Source organism: Erinaceus europaeus, chromosome 8 (assembly GCF_950295315.1).
Source record: "Erinaceus europaeus chromosome 8, mEriEur2.1, whole genome shotgun sequence".
Taxonomy (NCBI): domain Eukaryota; kingdom Metazoa; phylum Chordata; class Mammalia; order Eulipotyphla; family Erinaceidae; genus Erinaceus; species Erinaceus europaeus.
Window position 1 is genome coordinate 60728561 of NC_080169.1, and position 27816 is coordinate 60756376.

The window sequence follows — 27816 nt, forward strand, 5'->3', positions numbered from 1 at the left end:
TGCCTGGCCCTTCAACTTTATTTGTTTATGGTTTATGACACTATGAAAAAGTTGGGTCTTTTACATTTTTCCATCTTTCTTACCAGGAACATTGCCTCTCAGTTATTGGTTTCCTTACTCAATGGGAGGATACTTTCAACTTTATTCTTCTAAGGTAACTGCTCTTTTAATTAATTTTAATTGCTTCTTTGGCATCTCTGTGAAAATTTGATGTGATACTCACCTTTTAATATTTTTGTTCTCTGGTATTCCGTACACACATTTTTGACAAAGAATTTTTTACTTTGTCCCTCCTTACTATATTTAAAAGCATATACTTATACCCTTACTTTATATACATATACCTTAAGTATACTTACACTTAAGGTATAACTCAGGGCTAGATTTTATCATCCTGTCTTTTTCATTCTCTTGCTCTCACTCTTCATTTTATATCATCTCATCATTTTTCCTGTCTTTAGTTCCCATAGAGACTCTGGAGAATCCCAAATTAGACTATACATAATTTATGGCTTCTAGTACTAAAAATAGAATTTAAGTATTCCTTCTCTCAATTTCTACTCAGAATAACTATAGTAAATCCTAGAGTAATTTTAGATTTTTTCTTCTATCCCAGAAAATGCTATTACCACAGAGCATAATTTCTACTCCTCTCAAGTATGCCATCTTTTTCTCTAATATGAATTCTGAACAATTAATAGATATGTCATATAATTTTAGAAGACTTCAATTTGTTATGACAGAAAAAATATCTCTTTAGACCTGTTCTAGTTTAAATACTAAGAGCTCATCCTCACTATTTTAAAGCTCTTATCTCCTTAACTACTTTTTTTTTTTTTTTGCCAGGGCTTGGTACCTGCACCACGAATCCACTGCTCCTGGAGGCCATTTTTTCCCCTTTTGTTACCCTGGTTGTTTTACCACTGTTGTGGTTATTATTATCATTGTTATTGATGTTGTTATTATTGGATTGGACAGCGAGAAATGGAGAGAAGAGGGGAATACAGATAGGGGGAGAGAAAGATAGAGACCTGCAGACCTGCTTCACCACCTGTGAAGCAACTCCCCTGCAGCCGGGGGCTCAAACCAGGATCCTTATACCGGCCCTTGCGCTTTGCACAGCATGTGCTTAACCCATTGCACTACCACCCAATGTCCCTCCTTAACTACTCTTATGTTTTCCAACTTGGCCCCAAGTTGCAGGCTCCTGCCCCCCGCCCTTTATCCAATTTCATGGCATAAAACTTTTGATAAGTCAAAATGGTCATCTTTAGTAAACTAGTATTTAAAAAAATATATGGATATATTTGTGTATGCCAATAAATATTAAAGTAGTATACTAGAATTGGACTTTTTCTTCTTCAGTTTTCACTGTGGAAGAATAGGAGAGATATTAGGTAATTGGTGAGACAAGTTTAAATGTGGAAAAAAAATTAAGGAAACCTTTTATAAGACATTTCTATAACTTTGAAATTCTCCACAGACTTTATTACAAAGTGAGGAGAGACTTTTATGAGGAGGATATTTTGGAAAAGCCCATTGTACATCTTACACTTGCCATTCCTCAGAGATTTTGCCTGCCTGTGCAGCTAAAGCTTAGCAAGGAGTACTTCAGAGTGACCATTTACAGAATATGTGATGTCTTTTCTGTAGGAAGACACCCTTTGATTGGGACTATAATTTCTATCTTGGAAATCTAGGAAAGAAAAGGCACAGTTTAGCAGAGCATCTAAACTTGTGGCTATATTGAGATACTTTCACTCCAGGAATATAGCCCAGCAAAGAATACATAAGTGATATTATGGAGAGAGAGAGAGAGAGAGGCAGACAGGATGGACCACTCTGTAATAGATCAAGATTAATCTTGGGCTTATATGGATGAGTCCTGAAGTCCTTTTTAGAGAGAGTCTGGGGAGGTATATCTGGGTGCTCTGAAACTAAACAGATTGCTTCAAGAGACAAATCAGAGTGGAGAATTGCCAGCCACTTAAGAAACTGCAGGAGGAAAAGGCTTGTGGGAAGTTTCTGAAGATTGTATGAAAATATCCCTTTAATTTCTTTCCCAAGGATGTATCTTTAAATACTTTCTCATAAGAGCTGGCCTGCTTATTCTTTATTGTTCTTTGACGAGGGATGAGAGAAAGAGCAGCTAGTGAACTGGAGCGCATGAGCAAGGAGAAGAGAGAAACTAACCAACCAGTATATGTTCTTAGCCTAAGGCTGGCCAGAGCTAAGTATAAAATGAAATTAAATGTTGTCAAGATCAGTTTTGATAATTGCATAGAACTAGACATTTTAATTTCCTAACAGAGAATATAATCATTTGAAAATTATTGCCAGACTTTATGTTCAGCCCAGAATACATAAATTCATGAGCCTTCCATAGATTGTGAATGTTTTTAATTCATTGCTCTCCCTCAATACAAGGATGATGCTTCACATATGGTGAGAACTCAGTTTTTGAATGTGTTTGCTGGAATTTCTGTCCAGGGATGGGGGATAATTAACCTCACTTAGTATTAAAGAGACAATCAGAGGGAGAACCAAAGTTGCATTTTTGTTGTAGTTTGTGGAGACTCTTAGTGTATCTGTTTCAACTATGTTTTTAATTTTACCAGAGCACTGCTAAGCTCTAGCTTATGGTGGTGCTGAAGATTGAACCTGGGACCTTTGGTACCTAAGGCATGAAAGTCTTTTTGCATAACCACTTTATGATCTCTGCAGCTCTTGTATCTGTTTTTACTTTGAGATTTTCAGGTATGTCTGCATAGTCTAAGTATCAGCCTTATAGTTTCAGTTACATAGTTTCTTCAGTAAGCCACATTATTAAAAAAAACATCTATATTGTTGATGGCCTCTTTTGTTAATACCAGGTCACCCCATCACCTGGGGCTCTAGTCAGGCCATCCTTGGATTCTCCCATAGACCATATGGGCCTAGAACTTTATATTTTATTTATTTATTTCCTTTTGTTGTCCTTGTTTTATTGTTGTAGTTATTATTGTTGTTATTGATGTTTTTTTGATGTTGTTTGTTGTTGGATAGGACAGAGAGAAATGGAGAAAAGAGGGGAAGACAGAGAGGAGGAGAGAAAGGTAGACACCTGCAGACCTGTTTCACCGCTTGTAAAGTGACTCCTCTGCAGGTGGGGAGCTGGGAGCTTGAACTGGGATCCTTATGCCGGTCCTTGGACTTTGCACCAGGGCCTAGAACTTTAATTGATTCCTCTACCCACCTTCACTGGTCTCTTTCATAAAGAATGTTATCATAAGCCCTCTTATGGGCCTCTCCAGGAGCTTGCCCTCACTATAAAGTAGCAAAAGACTGGTCCTGAAATGAGTGCATCCTAGGATGTTCCCAGCTGTGATCATAACTGTGAGCTCAGTCTGACAGGGACTCAGAGGTTACACAGGTTCCTGTGCTAAATAAGAAAAGATATAGGCACTAGGTTGAATGAATGGGGTAAACAGTTAACTGTATTTATATACTTCCTTCAAGTTTGGGAGCTACTTTCTGCCCTTATTCAGATTTCTAGCCATATTTTCAATGCTGACACCATCTTCTCAGACAATATTTTTAGTCCACTTGGAGGTTAGCTATCAAGCTTAAACAAAAATTACTGAAGTGTTGGGCCCTTTGGAACATATCTAAAATACACTTCCTAACTTCTTTCTACCGTAAGAGCCTTATCATCCTCTCTATTCCTACTTTTTGATTCTTGTTTATTAAACATTTTGTCCTGTTTTATATTTTATTGCCTTTCAGCAACCAAGTTTCATATGCTACTATGATTCCATCCTGATGTCCCTGGGCAGACAAACTCACCCATGTGTCCTGGAGCCTCATTTCCCTAGAACTCTATCCCACTAGGGAAAGATGGAAACAGGCTGGGGGATATGGATCAACCTGCCAATGTCCATGTTCAGGAGAGAATCAGTTACAGATACAGTAGCTCCCATCTTCTGCACCCCATAAAGAATTTTGGTCCAATATCTCAGAGGAAAATAAATGGAAGATTGCCAGAAGGCTCTGAAGTTCTATCAGGACCCAGAGAGAGAAGAGGAGAAAAGGAAGGACAATCAGAAGTAGTAACAGATGTAGGTGTGACTTAGAAAGGAAGAGAAGGCAGAACCATAGAAAATATAATCATATATATAATAGTCAACCTGTACATATGACATATTTCAGTTTCCAATGGAGGGAATGGGGACACAGAACTCTGGTGGTGGGGACAGTGTGGAATTATACCCCTGTCATCTCATAATTTTGTAAATCAATATTAAATAACTAATAAAAAATCTACATTGGCACATCTGGGAAGGTGACTATTTCTCATGCAATTAGAAATACATATTAAGGTGGGTTCATTGTTCTTAATAGCTGCATAGTATTCATTTGTGTATATATACCACAGCTTTCTCAGCCACTCATCTGTTGCTGGGCACCTGGGTTACTTCCAGATTTTAGCTACTAGCTAACCTTATCAAAGCAAGGACTGCAAAAGCTGAAAAAAGGCAAGAGACTGACATACTTAAACGATGACTCTTTAGTCACTATAAGGCCACCCCATCAGCTGGGGCCCTAGTTGGGGAGTCCTGAGATTCCCAAACAGACATGATGGGCCTAGACCTCAAATAAATCCCTCTCTCTATTGTTACCAGTCATTTCGATCAGGAACAACAAAATAGACCCCTTTGTGGGCCCCCATGGGACCTTGCCCTCAACTTGGATCAGCAACAGTAGAGAATGTTCCTTCCTCAGAAGGGAGGGTGAACAACATACTCTATGCTACACCTGAAGAAGATGGGTCCTGAAATTGGGGTAGCTTGGAATGTTCCTACTCATGACCACAGAACGTGAGCTCAGAAGATCTACAGGAATGCAGAGGTCATATAGGCTCTTAAGCTGAATATGGATCCCACTCTACTAAGGAAAGAGAGAGGCAGACTGGGAGTATGGATTGACCTGTCAATGCCCATGTTGAGTGGGGAAGCAATTACAGAAGCCAGACCTTCCACCTCTGCATCCCAGAATGACCTTGTGTCCATACTCCCAGAGGGTTAAAGAACAGGAAAGCTATCAGGGGAGGGGATGGGATACGGAGTCTTTGTGGTGGGAATTGTGTGGAGTTGTACCCCTCTTATCTTGTGGTTTTGTCAATGTTTCATTTTTATAAATAAAAAAAGAAAATTAAAAGAACAAATTCATATTAAAACCTGTAACATTTTACTCTGCCTATAACTGTACAGTGCTATTCTATATTGTTCTGTTTTAATTTTCCTCAAACTCCCAACAACATATAGAATGGCTAGTAGCTTCCTTCTTGTTGACTTCATAGTTATATCATTGCATCACTGGCTATTCCTTCTTTTATTTATCTCTGTTAACTTTGTATAAGTGCTGGAGTGTTTTGGACCTCAACTTTGTACTCTCTAGCTCATAAAATCCCATGCTTTAAATAAATATCTCCAATGCTGATGATGTTCAAAGATTTTATTTTTTACTAGTTCTTGCCTGTGTTCTTGACATCTGGATTATATATTTAGTTGCCACTTTGATATTCTTTGGGAGATGTAACAACACATCAGAGTTAATATATAAGCAAAATCTTATCCTTTTCCCCTAAGAATTGTCTACCCAATTGTGCACACCAAAAACTTGGAAGACATTCTTTATTGTGCTATCTCCCTTCTACCTGTGTGTCTACCCAATCCAACAGAATGTCTTGTTGGTTCTTCTGGGAGACAACTGCTTATGATATCTGATCCTTCTATATGTAAGTACACTTTAGACACAAGAATAGACGCTCTTACTGCTTTTATACTTGTTTTTAGGATATTCATATAGCAGGGAGCCTTAAGAACATAGAAATAGTATCAATCTGAGAAGCAGAGGGTGTGTATGCCATCATTATAAAAGGCTCAAGTTCCCTGATAATATTCTTCTTTTCTTGTAATGCAACTAGTAACTGTGATGTGGTCATGGATTAGCCTAGCTTGTGGGTGATAGAGTTCATAGAACATGAGCAAGCTATGAATCTTGTCTTTTCTCAACATATACAAAAGTGAGACAAACCATTTCAATTTTACCTTGTAAGTAAAATTTCAGATTCTGTTATTGACTGCCTGGACAAAAAGACTGAAATGATCTTCCCAAAGTGGAAATATGAGAGCCTAGTGGGCTGATTGATTACAGGATTTGAAGGAAACTTATGGGAGTCAGTAGCAATCAATTTGACTCAACCAGACAACATAATTTCACCATATTGTCTATCAGTGAAAAGAGATTAAGGAGGTAAAATAATTGTCTATATAACTCTCCTCAAGAGATGGTAATGGAGTCTTTGTGTGTGTTTCTAAATTTCTTTTACTATTTGATTCAAGTCTGTTCAATAGTAACAGGTACTAAAATTTGTTATGGGTTGGCAGAAAGCTTGTTCTTCCCCCACATTAAAGTTGAAGAGACATGCACCTATGCTGAGCATGAAAAGGGACCTGCAGAAAGCAGAGACTAGATGAATCATTTAAATGATTTCTTTTGGAAGATTAAAAGACAGGGTGCATAATGCTTGTTAAGGAAGAATGATAATAGCTGATTCCTTTAGGAATCAACTGACATCGCACATTATCTATCCCAGGATGATAAAAGCCTTAAATTTATCTTTTGCACTAAAACTGGTCCTTTTTTGCAAAGGGGGATCTTTGATCCTTTATGTGAGATTTCCCTGAGACAAAAATACTCTGAATAACTACAGATGAAAATGCTGACTTGAATTTGAGGCCTTACTGACCTGGATTGGGTTGAAAATGCTGACAAAGGTGCTGTACTGAAGCATGAGAAACTGACAACAAAGAAATCTAAAAAATTTCTTGCTGTCAGCTGTCACGCTGGAAATACTACCCTAGCCTGTATGTTAAAAAAGGACAAGACAATAATAAATGTTGTCCTGATGAGACCACAACTTCTCTGGATCAGAGTGGACTCCTTATAAAAATGTTGCTGTAGTGCTAAAGCCCTATCAACTGAAGTGCACAAACCATGTGCCTCAAGCAGATAGCCGCATGACTTTAGGTCAGAGATGAAGAATCTCCAAACTTGAAATGAATACTGATAGAAATTATTGCATTGCTATCTAATTTAGAGTTTGGGGTGTTTGGAAACATTGTTCCTTCATTTGATTGAACCACTGGTAGATGCAGGATGCTAAAATAAAAAATAAGCAAATGTGCCTTGCTTACTGTCATGAAACAGCTCTCTCACTCCACATGGGCTGACTTTCCCCTCTACCCCCCTCTAATTTTAGTTGCCTTAAAAGAATATTGGGGCTGGGTGGTGGCGTACCTGGTTGGGTGCATGTGTTACAGTGTGCAAGGACCTGGGTTTGAGCTCTCAGTCCCCACATGCAAGGGGAAACTTTTGCAAGTGGTGAAACAGTGTTGCAGGTGTCTTTCTGTCTTTCTCCTTCTCTATCTCCTTCTTCCCTCTTGATTTATAGCTATCTCTAACCAATAAATAAAGATGATATATATTTTTAAAGAGAAATATTAAGGACTAGTGAAACAGTTTACCTGGATAGTGTACTACTTTGTCATGTCTAAGACTCAGATTCTAACCTGGCCCCACTGCATTGAAGGGTGCTTCAGTGCTTTCGTTCCTTTCACTCTACCTTTGTTTCTATAATTATTTAATTAATGATGTTTTAAATTATAAGAACAAGGTTTCGCCAACCCCAAGGCTTCCTTAATTCCATATTCACCAGAGACAAAATGTTGGGACACTGTAGGAGGGGAAATCTCAGATTTTTGTTCAGGGTGGTGACTGAGCAAGTAGAACCTAGAACTTTTATGTATAAAGTCTTTGGGTTTGATACTTGGGACTGTGTGTGACCAACACAGAACTCTGCTCTGGTATCTTTCTCTTCCTCTTTCATAAAACTGAAATTGATCTTTGATAAAAAAACAAACCTATTTTTATGGTTTGTTGGTTAATGGCACCCAAGTTTCCATCCTACCTTGAACAATCAAGGGGAAAGCAGGAGTGGGTTTAGAGTGAGACAAGTGAGTCAATTATATAATCAAGACTAGTGACATTTTATTACAATAGCTTCAAAAAATTAAGAATGCTAAAACCCCATGATGAACATAATACCAACATTTTAAATAGAAATAGTAGCAGTGGCAGAGCTATGCTATAACGTATTAAAGTTTCAGGCAGACAGAAATCAGTAGACCTGATACTGCTTTGATTGTTGCTTATGCAGGTTATCATCTAGCCCATTTTGCATTGCGGGGGGGGGGGTTCCCAGAAGATGGCGGACTGAGAAGCTGCTAGTGGCTTGAGCTCTGACCACATCTTCTGGAAATGGTAGGATTTTCTGCCTTTAGTAGGCCAGTCAATAAGGGGTCCTAGCGGTAACACCAAGGAGGTGACTATAACTTAATTTGGGTTAAAAAAGAGTAGAAAAAAAGGGGAAAAATTTTCTTTCTTTTAAATTATTAAGCACACCTCTTCCCCCCCCCCCCACCCATAACCAGTCCTGGGGACCAGCTCCTAGCCTAGGCTCCCCTGCTGAGCCTCTTTCTTTACCAAAATTGCTGTCCCAACAGGGAGTATCATTCATTCTAAGTCTAGACCCTTCTGAAACCTCTGGCCTTTTTTCTTTCTAAGTAGCCAACCCCCCTCCCCACCCCATTTTGCATTGCATGTGGAACTAGGGACTCAGCAAACTTACATAAATAGGGTGATAGCTGTGGGCAAATAAAATCCTTTGTCTCTGAAATAGGGGTCTTGTGCCTTTTGCCATTGCTCCTAAAACTATGGCAGCCTAACTTATTAGATTACAAAATGGGTAAACAAAACAAAACAAAACCCTGTTCACATCTCTTAACAGGTTCTGTCTCCATTTCTAACCATTTCCTTTGTTAATATCCTACAATCAGCACTGACTGCCTCTACTCTGATGAACGTCTACCAGAGGTGCCTTAAGTCTCTCTACCTTCTCCTTTGCCTCTCTATCATGCAGTCACAATGTCCTTAGCAGCTTGCCTTCCTCCCCCAAAATGTGAAATCATAAAATTTGAGATCACTAGACACTTTTGCTTAAAATCCTTCAATGATTTCTTTTTTTTTTTTTTCCCCATATAGAATACAACATAAACACTTTGCTATGGCCTATACGGTCTTACATAATCTATCTTCTGACCCTACCTTTCATATAAAGTCACTCTCCCATCAATTCTTAAATCTTGACTGTATAATACCTTTCTATTAAAAAAAAAGTTTTCCTAAAGGTGTTTGTGCTTCCTGTTTCTTTGGTCTGGCATGTAGAATTCCAATGGCTGGTTCCTTCCCATCTTTCAGTAAGGTGTTGACAAAATGTATATCAAACTGATAAATATATAAATGCTGTGCACACTGTTCGTAAAGCTATTCGCCAACCCTAATGATAGTCCAGCATCTTGAGGCTTCCATTGTGATCTTTTGTCTAGCAGTATCTTTATCATCTGGGAGCTTGCTAGAAATACAATATCTTGGGTACCAACCCCCCCTTTTTTCTACATTATCTCTTTATTTTAGTAAGATCAATCTGTGATTGCATCATCTAAATCTGTATATTAGGTGCCAGGTGGTAGTCAGTGGGTTAAGCTCACATGGTGCAAAGTGCAAGGACCAGCGGAAGGATCCCAGTTCAAGCCCCCGGCTCCCCACCTACAGGGGAGTAGCTTCACAGGTGGTGAAGCAGGTGTGCAGGTGTCTATCTTTCTCTACCCCTCTTTGTCTTCCCCTCCTCTCTCCACATCTCTATGTCCTATCCAACAATAATGACATCAACAACAACAACAGTAATAATAATAACCACAAGATCAGAAGAGAGAACACAAGTAGAACCTGAGCTGGAGTTGGTGTATTGCACCAAAGTAAAAGACTCTGGGGTGGGTGAGGTAAGGGTTCAGGCCCTGGAAAAAGATGACAGAGGATCTAGTGGGGGTTGTATTGTTATGTGGAAAACTGAGAAATGTCATGCATTGTATTTACTATCAACTGTAAAACATTAATCCCCCAATAAAGAAATTAAAAAAAAACCAAAACAAACAAACAAACAAACAAAAAACCCCAAATGCTGGAGGGTTTGTGGCACAAAAGATCCCTCCTACATTGCTGGTAGGCATGTGAGTTGACCCTGTGTAGAGCAGTCTGGAGAATTCTCAGAAGGTTAGAAGTGGACCTACCCTATAACCCTGCAATTCCTCTCCTGGGAAAAAAAAATAACCACAACAATGATAAAACAGGGCAACAAAAGGGAAAAATAAAAATAAATCTGTATATTAAAGGTTGAGAAGCACCATGGTACCACAACCTCCTTTCTCTCTAATCCCAGTACACACCACTGCATGAGTTAGCCTACATTTTCATTTGTCCATCATTTGCTATCTCTATCCTTCCCTCAACTCCCCACTAGACTGAATGTTACAAAGATAAGAGATGCTTGTCTATACTGATAGCTGTATCTCTAAGGCCCATAGTAAGTGCTCAGATAGTTTTAAATACATGAATGAACAACGTATTCACTGATTCCTATTAATTTACTTATGGGTAATTTTCTGTCTTAACAGCATCTGTCTTGAATGCCTCTAATGGCATCAATTAATTCTGCTTGTTCTTGTCTCTGCTTCTTCATACCCATCCTTTATATTAAAGACAGATATGTGTGTGTTGTAAAATAAAAGATGGATTTGTATCAGAAAATTTGTCATACTATTTTGCAACTGTACCACCTGGGAAGCTAATTATCCTCTGAGTCCGTTTGCTTATCTTGTAATGGGTAATAAAATTTGCTTTCCAGGGTGCTAATGAGGGTACATAAGCACATGTATGTAAAATATCTAGCAGTTCAGGTCTCAGAGTTGATCAGGAAGGACTTTTTTTCAAATCTTTTTACCTTTTATCATTTTTTTTCTTGAGCAAAAAATCAAAAGCAAACACAAAATTAAACACCACAAGCTTTCAAAGCCCTTTAGAATTATTTGGATGATTTTCTCTGTCTGGTATAATTTGATCTAGTTACTGTTATTTTCTCTTTAGACCCTTCCAAGTCATCTTCCACTTGAGTAAAACCTGTGCTCTGCTTGATCTTTTCTGTTTTACATCAGAAAAATTCCCCATGTATCTTATATTTCATAAGCATTCTAATTGTACTTTTCCACAAAGGTATATACTGGAATTTCACCTCTTCAAGGCAAATTCTTGGAAAGACCAAGCACTTACTAATTCAAGTCTGCCTCAAAACCTCTAGGCATTTGAGAATTTGTATAGCCAATTTAATTATTAACTATTCTGTATTTATCTTAAATTTTTTCATGTTTGTTTTTTCCCCCCAGCTAAGAGATAAGCTTTTTGAAGACTTGAATAGTGCTTTATTTATAACTCACAATGGGTGGCAAAGTACTAAATCATAAACTGTGTTGACTATTTGATGCCTGAATTTCTTCCTGTTAACCTTCATGGTGCTGCTGATTCTGAGCCACTGGTTTCCCTTGGGGAAAGTTAAAATCACAATTTTGTTGTGAAAAATCTAGAATAAGTATACCTAGTTTTAATGCTTACAGAGTGAAAAATGCTACATTATATGCCACAGCACCTCCCCTGTGGTGCAGGGGCTGGAACTAAGGCCACACATTTGGCAAGATACAATTCTTACCCAGTGATCTATTTTTCTGGGTAGGAGTTTTTTGAATAATGACTTAACTAGGATACTTATATATAAGTAGGTGATATGTGTGTGTTTGTTTATATATGATGAGTTTATAGGAACTGAAGTTGTAGAAAACATATAACATTAACACTGTATTTTTGTGTTTTAGTCTTTTTTGAAACTAGCACTTACTCATCGCTTAAGTGAAAAAGTGTAAAATCTGCGGGAATTGTGTAGAGTTGTACTCCCCTTCCTATGATTTTGTTAATGTCTCCTTTCTTAAATAAATAAATTAATTTAATTTAAAAAAGTGTAAAATCTTCACACTGATCCAGGTTTAATGTCTATTATAACAGACAAAGTCATCTGTGGTAACCAGGTATTATTGTGTGTCTAATCTGAAGTATTGTCAACAGGTTCTTATTAGTTTAAATCTTTTCCCTTGTCAATCATTTTTAAATGTAATGTGTTTATATGTGTATCCCATTTCTCTCCCACTAGATGATATATCATTTGAACCACTATCACATATTTCTTTTTCTCTAGATATGAATTTAATGCTTTTAAACATTCTGATTATTTTCCACATATAAGACAATTTGTCATGACCTTAATATACCTAATTGTTGAGGCAAAATAAAAGGAGTATAATTTAAATCCTATGCAACAAAACATTGGCAGGATAAAAGAAGAATGGAAAAAGAAACTATTCAAAGACTTACTCTGTAGTCACTGGATGTCACATAAAATATGGGGAGGAAGGCCAACCAGATGATGCATGTGGTATACATGGTAAAACCAATGAACTTGGCTTCGTTAAAATTTTCTGGGCACTTCCGCGTTTTGAAGGCATACACAGTACATAAAATCACCAGGACCACATCATAGGTAAGGGAGAGCAACATGCTGGAATCTCTAACATTACATTTTAAGATGACTGTTTCTCGCTTCTCTGGAAGAGTGTACCGCCTGGTGCCTGGAATCTCCAAGATGAGCCACACGGAGACTACCACAATCTGTACCAATATCAGACCCAGGCAGATGAAAACCTGAGAACTTGGACTGATGAATTTTGGCCTCTGAGCGCCATTCTTTACCCCATCAAAGATGCGGGCGATGCAGTTTGTCTTGGTCAGCAGGGCTGAGTAACAGATAGCAAAGGAGGTACCTAGTCCTAGGCGGCGCAATGTACAGATGACTGGTGAAGGTTTGGCAATGAAGAAGAATGTCATGCAGTATGACAGGCCAACCCCGAATAACAGGATGTAGCAGAGCTCCCGGCCTGATGCTTTGACCAATGGTGTGTTGTTGTTCTTAACAAAAACAGTGACAACTATGCATGTACACATAAACCCCAGGCAGGCAATAGTGACTGGACCAATGGCCCAGGCATCTTCCCACTTGATGTAGTCTTCAGGAAGGTCAAAGCAGCCAGTTAGGTCTGCAGTGGGCCACTGTCCAGGGCCACAATCCATACAGGTAAACTCATCAGCCAGGTATTCATAGGGCTCGCAGGGGATGCAGATCCAGCAGCAGACATCCCCTGGTTGCATATTCTTCATTTCATTGAGGGCACAGGGGTCACTGCATTGGGAAGTGGGGATTGAGTTCCGAGACCAGTGGATGGAGTCAACATCTAGTGATAAGGTTTCTGCCCAGTGACCAACCTTCAAGTAGGAATACTTGCCACCCAAATACTGAAAATTGAACACGTTGTAACGTCCCATTCCATCTCCAAAGGCATCAAACTTGACAGTGCTATCTGCTCCTTTGTTTGGGTTGAACGGAGCTGTAAAGTGAAAGAGAAAGAAGAACATGGCTTGGGTATCTTAGGTGTGATCAGTCAATTACTTTATGTCATATACTTATCAAAACAAGAAAATGTGGCTCAACATTTATTTGCAGTTTATTCAACTGGACAAAGAGAAATTGGATCAAAATTTTATAACATATACCCAAGTACATTCTAGAAGTAGCAAAGTCGTATATGTGAAAAATATGGGAAAAAAGCCATACTGTTACAGGAAGATGTTTAAATGGTTAAAATTTTTAAAGTTATAGAAAGTTTTGGTCTGGGGGGGGGTGAGACCATCTTTTTCAACTAGGAATAAAAATGAAGACTCCACAATTAAAGCATTAAGTTTAGTCATGTGAAGTTAAAGCAAATTTTGAATAACAATAAGCATTAGTAGGTATAATATAAACCCACAGTTGACAGACTAGGTATATTTATTACTGATACAATATACAATAGACTGATTAATAATGTATAAAAGATGCTTAAAATCCTGTGGAAAGTGGTTCAGGAGGTGGTGCAGTGATGACGCTCTGGACTCTCGGGCATGGGATCCTGGGTTCAATCTCTGGCAACACATGTGCCAGAGTGATGTCTGGTTGTTTCTCTCTCCTCCTATTTTTCTCATAAATAAATAAAGTCTTTTTTAAAAATCTTGTGGAAAGTAATCAAATAATATGAACACGGATTTCACTAAAAATTAAAAATAAAGAGTTCTTACATGCAAAACAATTCAATATCAAAGTAAAAAAAAACATCTTAGACAGAATCATGGTCAATGAAGGTATTCTCTGAAAACTGGAAAAAAAAAAAAGGATGCTGTGTAGAAAGGAATGCAACTCTGTCCAAACCTTAATTTTTAGATCAATAAAAAGTTAATATGAAAAGTACAACTATCTTGTATCTTTGCATATATTTTCTTAATGAGTTTCCAATAAAGTAACAAATACCTTTATATGGCTGATGGGTATATGAATTGATATACTTCCAATGGAGAATCGTTTGACAAAAACCTTCAAAATTGTAAATATGTAACTTTTGACTTGGCAACTCACGTTTGTGGAACATATCCTTCAAAAAAAAATTTTTTTTTCCCACCATGGTTATCTCTGTGACTTAATGCCTGTACAAGGTATCCATTGCTCTCAGCGGTCTTTTGTTTTTTTTTTTCCCTTTTAAATATTTTGTTAGGACAGAGAGAAATTGAGTGGGACTGGAGAGATAGAAGAAAAAGAGAGACACTTGCTGCACTGTTTCACAGCTTGTGAAACTTAACTCCTCCAGGTGAGAACTGGATTAAAACTAGGTCTTTGTGTATATATAGAGAGACAAAAATAAAGTTCATGTCCTTATGTGAAAAAAATTTTGCTAAAGTGTATTTTATCTAACATTCACTATACTATCTTATATATATATGAAAAATGGATGATTGTAATTTTTTTTTCTGCCTCCAGGATGCTTTATTGCTGGGGCACTATGAATCCACTGCTCCTGAAGACCATCTTTTCCCATTGTTGTTGCTGTTGGATAGGAGAGAGAGAAATTTAGAGGGGAGGGGAAAACAGAGAAGGGGAGAGGAAGATAAACACCTGTAGACCTACTTCATCACTTGCCAAGAGACTCCCCTGTAGGTGAGGAACCGGGGGCTAGAACGACATCTTTCCATGTGACTTGTGCTTCACACTATGTAGCTTAACTGGTATGCCACCATCTGGCCCCTGAATCTGATTTTAATGCACATAAAGAAGCTCTGACAGAAACTCAAGAATCATGGTATCCAAGACACCTTGAAGAGACGGCAGATACATGGGAAAAACCAGAAGGAAAAATTTACTTAATTATTTTATACATTTTTATCGTTTTTATTGGCCTTCTTTTTTTCATTTTATTGGATAGGACAGAGAGAAATTGAGGGGGAAAGAGAAGATAAGGAGAGAGAAAGACCCTGCTGACCTGCTTCACTGCTTGTGAAGTGATTCTCCCTGCAGGTAGGGAGCCAGAGGCTTGAACCAGGATAGTTGCACAGGTCCTTGAGCTTCATATTATGTGCGCTTGACCTTGTGTGCCACCCCCTGACTCCCTATCTTTTGCATTTTGAAACGTGACTGTATTGCCCATTCATAAATAATAAAGAAAATACAAACTGACATCAATGATCACCAGATATTTGATTAAACTTCCTTTTTAAAAAAAATTCCTGTACTTTACCACTGTGATGCTTCTCCACGTATTTAAACTAAATTTCTAATCTGAAAGACAGTGAGACTAAAACAACTAGGAAAGGAAATGTGAAATACTTAGAGGCAATGCAGGGAGAATAAGGCAAGAGCTTTAAAGTGATAATGTGTTCAGGGAAATAAAGAGATTGCACATATGAGATAAGGACAGTAAATTTTTCAAAAGGAACATTCAGAAAACCAGAATGGAGTTTTGGAAATAAAATAGCCAAGTTAGAAATTCAATATAGAAATGGAACAATAGGGAGTCAGGTGATAGCACAGCGTGTTAAGTGCACGTGGCGCAAAGTGCAAGGACCTGTAGAAGGAATCGGTTTGAGCCCCTGGCTCCCCACCTGCAGGGGAGTCACTTCACAGGCAGTGAAACAGGTCTGTAGGTGTCTATCTTTCTCTTCCCCTCTCTGTCTTTCCCCTCCTCTTTCCATTTCTCTCTGTCCTATCCAACAATGACATCAATAACAACAACAATAATAACTACAACAAACAAGGCAACAAAAGGGAATAAATAAATAAATATTAAAAAACATTTTAAAAAGAAATGGAACAATAAATTTTATAAAATGGAAGATTTGATAAAAATACTGAAGTAGAAAGTAGAAACTGAAATATAAAATCGGAGGATCAGTCTGGACTTTTAACATTCAGTGAATAGATGTCCCAGAAAGAAAGAAAGAAAAAATCCTGCAATTCCTCTCCTGGGGATATATTCTAAGAAACCCAACACACCCATCCAAAAAGATTTGTGTATAACTATGTTCTTAGAACCAGAATTTGTAATAGCCAAAAACTGGAAGCAACTCAGGTGTCCAATAACAGATGAGTGGCTGAGCAAGTTGTGGTATATATACACAATGGAATACTATTCAGCTATAAAAAATGATGACTTCACTGTTTTTAGCCAGTCTTGGATGAATCTTGAAAAAATCATGTTAAGTGAAATAAGTCGGAAACAGAAGTATGAATATGGACTAATCTCACTCTCAGGCCGAACGTGAAAAACAAGATCAGAAGAGAAAACACAAGTAGAACCTGAACTGGAATTGGCATATTGCACCAAAATAAAAGACTCTGGGGTGCGTTGGGGGGGGACAGTACAGGTCCAAAAAGAATGACAGAGGATCTAGTGGGGGTTGTATTGTTATGTGGAAAACTGAGAAATGTTATTCATGTACAAACTATTGTATTTACTGTAGAATGTAAAACATTAATCCCCCAATAAAGAAATAAAAGAAGAAGAAGAAGAAGAAGACGACGACGACGACGACGACGACCAGACCTGAGTCTAGAATCTGGGGAAGCCATGGTATTTCCCAGGATATATCCCCAGGACAGGAAGTGCAGGGTCACAGGGCAGGTTCACTTCTAGCCTTCTGAGAGTTCTCCAGACTGCTCTCCACAGGGGCTGGACCCACTGACATTCCTACCAGCAGTGCAGGAGGGTCCCTTGTCGCCACAGTCTCTCCAGCCTGTGTTGTCACTGTCCTTTCTGATATATGGTATTCTCACAGGAGTGTAGTGGTGTCTCATTGTCTTTACTTGTATTTCTCCCAAACACACCCATCCAAAGAGATCTGTGTACACCTGTGTTCACAGCAGCACAATGTGTAATGGCCAAAACCTGGAAGCAACCCATGTATCCAACAACAGGTGTATGGCTGAGAAATCTATGGTCTAGATACTCGGTGGAATACTACTCAGCTGTTAAGAAGGATGAATTCACTTTCTTCCCCTCCTCTTCGATGGACTTTGAAGGAATCCTGTGAATTGACATCACCCAGAAAGAGGATGAAGATGGCATGATTTCACTCATGGACAGGAGTGAAGACATCAGAACAGAAGGGGAAACACCAAGCAGAACGTGGACTGGGTTTGGTGTCTTGCCCCAAAGTAAAGGACTCTGGAGTGGGGGGCTTTCAGGTCCTGGTGCTGATGGTGGAGGAGGACCTAGGCTGGGGGAGAGTGTTTGCAGAAAACTGAGAAATGTCACACATGTGCCAACAGCTGTGCTGTCAACCATTCATCTTCCCACCCCATGAAGATTTTTAAAAATTAAAAAAAAAAGAAAGAAGGAAAGAAAGAAAGAAAGAAACAAAGAAAATAATATAAAAGAGGATCTCATATATGGGAGTCAAAGTGAATTCCTGGCCTCAAAAAGATGAGCCAGGCAAAAGACTGTTGTTCACATGGATGCTATAATTATGTTCAATTTTTGATAAAAATAAACTGTGAAGTTAAAGAGTAAGTGAGCATGGTTGAACAGAAGACTTTGCAAAATAAATTATCAAAATAGGGAGCACATGCCTTGTATACACAAAGCCCTAGTTCGTATCTCTTGCACTTCATAAAATGATGTTACTATACTTCGTTCTCTCTATCTCTCATAGAATGATTATTTTATTTATCGATTTATTTAATCTAAACACAGAATGGCTAGACCACTTCTCACCACTGACTTGTGGTGATGGCAGCGATTGAACCTGGAGCTTTTGAACCTTAGGCATGAAAGTCTATAGTGCAACCCATGGTGTTATCTCCCTGGCTCTCATAAATTGTTTCACATTGTGAAAATGACAATATAAAAATATAATGAGTAATTGATAAATGGGTGGTAAGTAGATTTTGATGGAGTTTTGCTGTTTAATATTTTAACCTTTGCTAAGTTTGTTTTGTTAAATACACAAAATAGGATTCTGGATGATTGTTTCAAATATAATGCAATTCAAGGTAGGTAAGAACATCAAGGTCTTTGGTAGGTGTTGCTGGGATGATTTTATGTTACAGAGCAGCTTGAAGCCCCAGGGTATTGGTCCTGTAGTCTTCTTGATGCCTTCAGAGTTGCCCTAAGTCAAATGACTCACCTGGGAAATGGTTAAAAGTCCAGTGAACCAGAACCACAGTTCTCTGGAGACCAGTTGTATAGTGCTTTCCAGTGAGAAACCTCTGGGGAGTTTTCTATTTCTCAAGTTGAATTTCACCAAGGGAACAAGCATCATTTGAAATGGAAAAATAAACCGCTTCACCTTTGTTGTTAATTGTAAGTGGAAATATGAACTGGAAAGATGGTAGATTTCTTCCTTGCAAAAAGTCCTACAAAATTCTCCAAAATCTCTAAGATGCCTACAACTCTAGTGCTTCAAAATAATCTTCCTGTTTTTCAGTAAGAGCCTGACCTGGCTTCCAGTCAGGAGCAAGCTTTGTCAGTTGAGCCTATTATCCAATTAATACTGACCCTAGTTTCAAATGGGTTTATTTGATAAGTTTAGAGTCAAGGTTACCAGCCCTCTTAGGACTCATTTTGTGGATATGAGACAAATCTAAGATTTAAAAATACATAGGTCAATGGCAGGAGAAAATTAAATCAGTTATTTTATTTATTTATTTTTTCTCTCATACAGAAGTTCAATTAAGGCAGGACAACAATGTGGCTCTAAACAGACTTTCAGTAATGGGAATATTATAGGCACTGCCTGAGTTCACATTTATAAATGATAATGAAAATTGCAAAGGCTACTTAGAGCAACATGGCTCCAATTTTACAAACAGGCCCTCACTGAGGTTTCTGTTAACATATTTGAGGAGTTGCAATGAAGACATAGATGAGGAGACAGAAATTGGAAACTTCCTTGAAAAATCTTGCGAGAGGTCAATAGGTAAAGAAACTAAAATCTTCGGAAGAAGCAACAGACTCTTAAAAATGAAGCACTGGCTGTTAGCAGTTGATTTACCTACGTGTTAAAAACAAAGTCATACAGGGAGCTGGACGATAGAGCAGAGGGTTAAGAGCACATGGCGCAAAGTACAAGGGCCAGCATAAGGATCTGGTTGGAGTTCTCAGCTCCCCACCTCTGAGGGGAGGGGAGGGGTGGGGCGGGGCGGGGTGAGGTGGGGTGGGGTGGGGCGGGGGCGGGGGCGGGGCAGGGGAAGTGGCTTCGCAAGTGGTTGCCTTCCCAAGTGGTGAAGCAGGTCTGCAGGTGTCTTTCTCTCCTCTTTGCCTTCCCCTCCTCTTTCGATTTCTGTCTGTCCTATCCTACAACAGCTGCAACAAGGGCAGCAAAAATGGGGAAAATGGTCTCCAGGAGCAGTGGATTCCTAGTGCAGGCACCTAGCCCCAGTGATAACCCTGGAGGCAAAAAACCAGCTAATTGTCCTTAAATACTCAGTTTAACTGTGAAAAATGCACAGAAAGTGACTAAGGTCAAAAGTAACAAAAATCGTGCTCTCTGCCCCCTCCCCCATCCAGGATCTATGACCTTTGAAAAAGAACTTTTCTTCAGTTCTCCAGAGAAGTTAGCATGGCTAATATTTCTTAGAATTATGATACATTTTACTGGTTTCCCTACGTATGTCTATGTATTATTGCCAAAACTATCAGTATTTTGAGTATTGCAGAAGGAGTAATCACACAGTCTGAGAATGGGAAGGCAAAGAACAAACAAAATGGTGATGAATGAAAATTAATGAAATTTTGGTCCCTTCTATTCCCCATTTAGGGATCAGGTATAGGTTCTACATGGATGATGTTATTTGTTTTATCAAAAAGTTTTATTCATGGAGGCCACAAAATCTTTTTTAGTTAGGGTTCTTCTTTAGTGTGAGTTAATGTTACTACCGTGGCTTTTTCTATGTCTTCTATCCCAACTCCCACTAGCTTACTGCTTTATAACATATGCTGAATTTTTACAGTTATTAAAACTTTCACTGCAATATATATGAAAAATAAATGAATCATTATAATGTGAATACAGCTATATTACATTGTGGTTGCTAAGAAACAGAATATTGTATGTCCTCTTGTTTCTTACCCTATCACTCTACAGTTCCTTCTCCCCATGTCGGGCTGAGCTTCATTGACGGGAGATAGACGACCAGGGACTCATGGTTGGGTTGAATGCAGTATCTCTTTATTCATGCTGGACGCAGCGCAATCTATATCAAGCTAAGCTAAACTAAAGTAAAGTACCGTAAAACTCACAATGCTGTCTTTATATGTACTTGCCAAGTAGGGTGGAAACAGGATGTGACATAGAGAGGGTGGAGAGAAAAGTGACTGGTGAAAATCAGAGTGTGACAAGGAGAGGGGGCAGAGCAAAAACATATCATGAACCAGTGGGGACTGAACCAATGCCCTGCAGTGGCTATGTAAATAGAATACAGTGGTTATGTAAATAGAATACAGTGGTTATGTAAATAGAATACAGTGTTAAGCAGGGGGTATTAAACCAATGAAACAGAAGGGGTCTCATGCATACCAACATCGCCAAAGTTACCATATTTTGTTAATAAATAAAATTCAAGGGCCAGGTGGTGGTGTACCTGGTTGAGTGCACATGTTACAGTGCACAATGACCCAAGTTCAAGCCCACAGGGGAAAAGCTTCACGAGTGGTGAAGCAGTGCTGCAAGTGTCTCTCTCTCCCCCTCTCTATCTCCCTCTACCCTCTCAATTTCTGATAATCTCTATCCAATAAATAAAGATAATGAAAAAATTTAAAAACAAGATTCATTAAAAAAAAAGAAAGTGCTGAATATGGGCCCCAGACCAAATCAAATTGATGGGTTTTACAGTCAACAATATTTATACCCCTTCCCCATATTAGGGAGCTACTTTCTTCCCTGATCCAGCTTTCTGTCCCTTTTCCAGCCATGACATCACCTCCCTAGACAATAACTTGGATCCACTTGCATATCAGATTTCAGGCTCAGGCAAAAAAAAAAAAACAACCCAAAAAAACAAAACAAAACTAGTATAGCTACAGGCCCTTTGAAATATAACTTAAATATGCCTACTAGCTATCTACAAAATGGAGGAGGCCCCCCCACAACACTTTTTTTTCTTTTTTTTTAAAATTTTTTATTTAAGAAAGGATTAATGAACAAAAACATAAGGTAGGAGGAGTACAACTCCACACAATTCCCACCACCCAATCTCCATAACCCACCCCCTCCCATGATAGCTTTCCCATTCTCTAGCCCTCTGGGAGCATGGACCCAGGGTCATTGAGGGTTGCAGAAGGTTGTGGTGGAAATGTAATGATGTTTCCAACATTGTGCTAGTAGGCTACCAGTTCTATCTCTGGGCTGATATGCTATCTTGCACATTTAATGTTAAGAGAGTTGAATAACCAGGATTGAGCCCAGCCCCTACATTACTGAAGGAAACTTTAACTCTCTCCCCATCTCTCTTCTCTTTGTCCCCTTCTAAAAATAAAAGGGAAGAAAATTGACTATAGTATATTGGAAATATATCTATGTGTGTCCCACTAGATCTTCAGCTACTCTAGTTGACAGTGTCTCACTTGTGTTCATCTAATTGTGAGAACATAGTAGGCATTCACTGCTTCATAAGCTGATTATTAGACTTACTACACTGATTAACAACATGTCACAGATTTTAAAAATATTCCAATGACTGAGCCATATATAAGCCAATTAGTCCATCTTAGGAAAGGAAATGAGCCCCTGGATTTTTTTTTTTTTACTTCCAGGTTTATCGCTGGGGCTCATTGCCTGCACTATGAATCCACTGCTTCTGGAGGCCATGTCTCCCATTTTGTTGCCCTTGTTGTTTTTGTTATTATTGCTATTGCTGTTGTTGTTGGACAAAAAGAAAGTGAGAGAGGAGGGAAGACAGAGGGGGAGAAGCTTTCCCCTTGCAGGTAGTGACCAGGGATTTGAACCAGGCTCCTTGTGCACTGCAATGTATGCGCTTAACCAGGTGAGCCACTGCCTGGCCTCCAAAAATCTTCCTTTCTACATTCATTGGAAACTCAACTAAATAGGGTTAGGTGATGGCACACCTAGGTAAGCGCACACATTACAGTGTGCAAGGACCTGGAATAAAGCCCCTGGTCCCCACCTGCAGGGGGAAAGCTTCACGAGAGATGAAGCAGGGCTACAGTTCTCTCTCTCTCTCTCTCTCCCTCTTTATTATCCCCTTCCTTCTTGATTTCTGGCAGTCTCTATCCAATAAATAAAGATAATTAAAACAACAAAAAAAGTAACTCAACTGAATAAACTCACTTTATCCCCACCTCCACCACAGATTCCATTTCATCTAGTTCAACATGGCTTTCCTTTTATATCCCTATGAAAAACTAGTCAACTCATCTGGCTATCTTCTTGCTGTTAAGCACTTCCAAGGAGAGAAGGAAATTCTGGTATGTTACAGAAGAAGGTGTCACACACTGTTTAGAACAGAATGAATTTCAGCAAGAATGGCTGCTAGTGGGAAGTGCTAAATAGGGTCTCTGGGAATTTTTTCTCCCTACTTAGTGTGCTATTTCTAGTACAAATCTAAGTACCCAACAACACTGTATCTACAACATTTTGCAAAAGGTTTTTCAATTTTGGGAAAAGGGATTGTGAATTATAAGGACAAGTTTAATCTCCTCTTTATTCTTTTCAATATGATTAGGCAAAAAAATAGAGCATACCTTAAAAGGCAGACCCCTCCAAAAAGAAGTCGGATAGAGGCACATACAATGTGTTATGTTTCTCATCATTCTGTCATTAAATCATTCTGTATAAGTTGTGTCATAAATCTAAAGACTGCAGAAGTGTGTGACTTGATGAGACTAGAAAGTGGGCTGGGCGGTGGCACATATACTGAGTATACACATTACCATGCACAAGGACCCAGGTTTGACCCTTTGCTTCCCACCTGCAGGGGGGAAGCTCCACAAGGGGTAAAGCAGGTCTGTAGGGATCTCTCTATGCCTTTCCCTTTCTATCTCCTGTCAATTGCTATCTGTCCCATCTAATTTAAAAAGATAGGAAAGAGAAAAAGAAAAGAAAAAAGAAGTGACCAACAGAAGTGGTGGATTCATAGTACTGGCATCAAGCCCCAGCAATAACTCCGATGGCAATAAAAAAAAAGTAACTAAGGAAATCCCATTTAGTGAGGTCCTAGTAATTCAGCAATATATATTTGAAAGATGGTAGGAGAGCTAATGTTCTGACAAGCATAATCACAGTAACAAGAATACTTAATAAAAGGAACTTTCCATTTTTAAGCAAATATTTCAGTACTATAAATAAAAAGTAAAACAGCAGAAGTGTTTTTTTAAATTTATTGTGAGATTAATGCTTTACAGTCAACAGTTAAAATAAATAGTTTGTACATGTGTAACATGTATCAGTTTTCCACATAATAGTTCAACTCCCTCTTGATTCTCCTCTGTCATCATGTTCAAGAACCTGAACCCCCCATCCTTACCCCAAAGTCTTTTACTTTGGTGCAATACACCAGCTCCAGTCCAAGTTTTGCCTTGTGTTTTCCCTTCTTATCTTGTTTTTCGACTTCTATCTATGAGTGAGATCATCCAATACTCATGCTTCTCTTTCTGATTTATCTCAGTAACATGACTTCCTCAAGCTCCATCCAAGAGGAGGTGAAGAAGGTAAATTCACTATTTTTAATAGCTGAGTAGTATTCTATTGTGTATTTATAACACTAACTCAGTCATTAATCTGTTGTTGGGCATCTGGGTTGCTTCCAGGTTTTGGTTATTACTTATTAATTTCTACCTCCTTCTAACATGAAGACCCCAAATTTCATCTGCTATATTTTTACCTTTAGGTTCCTGACTATTAAATAATTTATTCTGCTTTATATCTTAATGCCTTTTAGCCATTATGTTGCAGATGTTACCATGATGCCAACCTGACTTCTCTGGGCAGAGGATCTCACCGATGTGTCCTGGAACCCCACCACCCCAGAGCCCTACCCCACTAGGGAAAGACAGAAATAGGCTGGGGTGTGGATCGACCTGTCAACACCCATACACGGTGGAGAAGCAATTCCAGAAGCCAGACCTTTCACCTTCTGTACACTATAAAGATTCTCCCTTGCTCCATACTCCCAGAGGGATAAAGAATAGAGAAACTCTCAATGGAGGGGAGGGGATATGGAACTCTCGTGGTGGTAACTGTATGGAATTGTACCCCTCTTATCTCACAATCTTGTCAATCATTATTAAATCACTAATAATGTGCTTCCATGAACATAGGTATACTAAAATCTTTTTGGAAGGGTGTGTTTAATTCCTAGGAAAGCTATCAGGGGAGGGGATGGGATACAGAGTCCTGGTGGTGGGAATTGTGTGGAGTTGTACCCCTCTTATCCTATGGTTTTGTCAATATATATATATATCCCCAAGAGAGGTATTGCAGGGTTATGGGAACGGTCTATTTTTAGCCTTCTGAGAGTTTTCCAGACTGCTCTCCACAAGGGTTTGGATAGAAGTTTCATTTACCTTTTGAGGATAAACTTTCCTTAAGCAGAGAAACTTAGCATATTGTAACTGAAATGTCTGTAGGATAAGCAAATTAATTTTTATTCTCTTGCCTTATACATGCCTGGGCATGTATTTGTCTCTCTGTTCAATAGCATGTAAAAAGAATACAAGGGAAAAGAAATTACTTCTCCTTCCATCTTACAAGCCTGTTGCTAAGTTGTTGTGTTTTCCCTTAGTCACTGTAACCTATCTTGGTTTCTGTCTTCATAGATAATGGGGCTGCATTATTGACCCACAGATTCCAAAATATATCTACAAATGGTTATCCAAACACACATCTTAATTGATTAAGTTACTATCCTACAGAAAATATTTAAAGTGACATGATAGAAAATAATGACATTAAATTTTTCTCTTTCATTTGTGTCATAGTCCCCATTTTTAATTTTTCTAAAAATAAGACTACTAGAGATAATCACAAATCCATTTTCTACCAATGGCTATACTTCCAGTCTTCAGGCTGTATATACTGGAACAGTTTAGTCTAGGAGCCCTGATTCTCCTCCAGGCTCTCCGTGCCACTTGCAACAGGTGGGGAAGGAAGATCTACCATGTGTTACTCATATAAATGTTTATCTAGATAGGGGGGTGGGAGTCTGCTGTAATGACCTAGTCCTTTTTGATAAGGGTGTAGTAACCCAAAGTATTTTTTGAATTTTTTTTCTTTTACTTAATAAGACAGAGAATAATTAAGGGAGGATGCAAGGAGAAAGAAACAGAAATTCTTCCTGCACTGCTGGTGGTAATGTAAATTTGTCCAGCCCTTGTGGAGAGCAGAAGGCTAGAAATGGACTTACTGTATGACCCTGCAATTCCTTTCCTGGAGATATATCCTAAGGAACCAAATGCAGTCATCCAAAAAGATTTGAGTATACCTATGTTCATAGCAGCAAAATTTGTAATAGACAAAACCTGGAAGCAACCCAGGTGTCCAACAATGGATGAGTGCCCAAGCAAGTTGTAGTATATATACACAATGGAATACTACTCATTGATTAAAAAAGGTGATTTCACCTTTTCAGCCCAATTTGTATAGAGCTTGAAGGAGTCATGTTAAGTGTGATAAGTCAGAAACAGAAGAACAAATATGGGATGATCTCACTCATAGGCAAAAGTCGAAAAACAAGATCAGAAGAGAAAACACTGAGAAGAACCTGAACTGGAGTTGGTGTTTTGCACCAAAGTAAAAGACTCTGGGGTGGGTTAGGGGAGGGTTCAGGTCTTGGAACATGATAGCAGAGGACCTAGTGGGTGTTGTATAGTTATGTGGAAAACTGGGAAATCTTACACATGTACCAACTATTGTATTTATTGTTTACTGTAAAAACATTAATCTACCAATAAAGAAATAATACAATATATAGAGAGATGAGAACCCAAGGAGGGGCTATACTCCCTGTGGCCCTCCTGTGACAATGCACAAACTATCTACACTTCACCAATATCTGTTCCCACACACAGTCTACCACATTTCTTTGAAATAAAGTTTGCACACCTTAAGAAAGAAAGAAAGAAAGAAAGAAAGAAAGAAAGAAAGAAGGAAGGAAGGAAGGAAGGAAGGAAGGAAGGAAGGAAATAGAGATTCCTGCTACACAACTTCATCAGTTGTGAAGATTTTCCCCCTGCAGGTAGGTACCAGGTGCTTGAACCCAGGTCCTCGCACATGGTAACACATGTCCTCAACCAAGTGCATCACCACACCCTTTGTAACTTTGGACCTTTGCCCAGTGTTCTAGTCAGATTATCAGAGAAATAATTTATGAGGGAGGATAAAGGAGGGGAAAATCACTCATTCATTCACACACTTAGCAAAAAAAACAAAACCTGAAACTTGTTTCTTCTTAGATACTGATCCTTACATGTTTAACTCAGGAGAGAGGAAAGTAGAATCTGCTACTAAATTTCATCTTAAAAACCCTAGCTGTTGAATAAGGGCAAGAGACTGGCATACTTTAACGATGACTCTTTAGTCGCTATCAGGACATTCCATCACTGGGCCCCTAAATGGGGAGTCCTGAGATTCCCAAACAGACATGATGGGCCTAGACCTTGAATAAATCCCTCTCTCCATTGTTACTTGTCATCTGTGTCAGGAACAACAAAACAGACCCCTTTGTGGTCCCCCCATAGGACCTTGCCCTCAACTTAGATAAACAATGGTAGAGAATGTTCCATCCTCCAAAGGGAGGATGAACAACATACTCTATGCTACACCTGAGGAAGATGGGTCCTGATATTGGGGCAGCTTAGAATGTTCCTACTTATGACCACAGAATGTGAGCTCAGATCTACAGGGATGCAGAGGTCACATAGCCATAAAAGTTCACATAGCTCATAAGCCGAATATGGGCCCCAGATCACAGTAAATCAATGGGGTTTACAATCGATAATATTTATACACCTTTCCCATATTTGGGAGCTACTCTCTTCTCTGATCCAGCTTTCTGGTCCTTCTGCCAGCCATGACATCATCTCCCCAGACAAAAATTAGGACACCTGCATATCAGATTTCAGGCTCAGGCTCAGGCAAAAACAAAAAACAAAAAAAAAAAACAAAATAAAACACTAGTATAGCCACAGGTTCTTTGAATATAACTAAAATATGCCTACTAGCTATCTACAAAACAGAGACACCCTCCCCCCCCCCCGCCCAACTGTTAAGCCTTTAGATCCATGATTGTTCAACAATTTGTTTGGCTTTGTATGTTAACTCCATTTACAACCACCAGGTTCCAGATGCTTGCAGGATGGTGACCAGACTTCCCTGGACAGACAACCCCACCAATGTGTCCTGGAG

General features: G+C 38.9%; 1 protein-coding gene across 2 annotated transcripts in view; it reads right to left on the reverse strand.

The window, feature by feature from the left end:
- The window catches only part of GRM3 (glutamate metabotropic receptor 3), a 375599-nt gene that overhangs the window by 24012 nt on the left and 323771 nt on the right, over positions 1–27816 (reverse strand). For both annotated transcript variants that reach the window (XM_060196311.1, XM_060196312.1), the window contains one exon: positions 12415–13481. In XM_060196311.1, the coding sequence (XP_060052294.1) occupies positions 12415–13481 (1067 nt within the window). The remainder of the gene's footprint in view (positions 1–12414; positions 13482–27816) is intronic.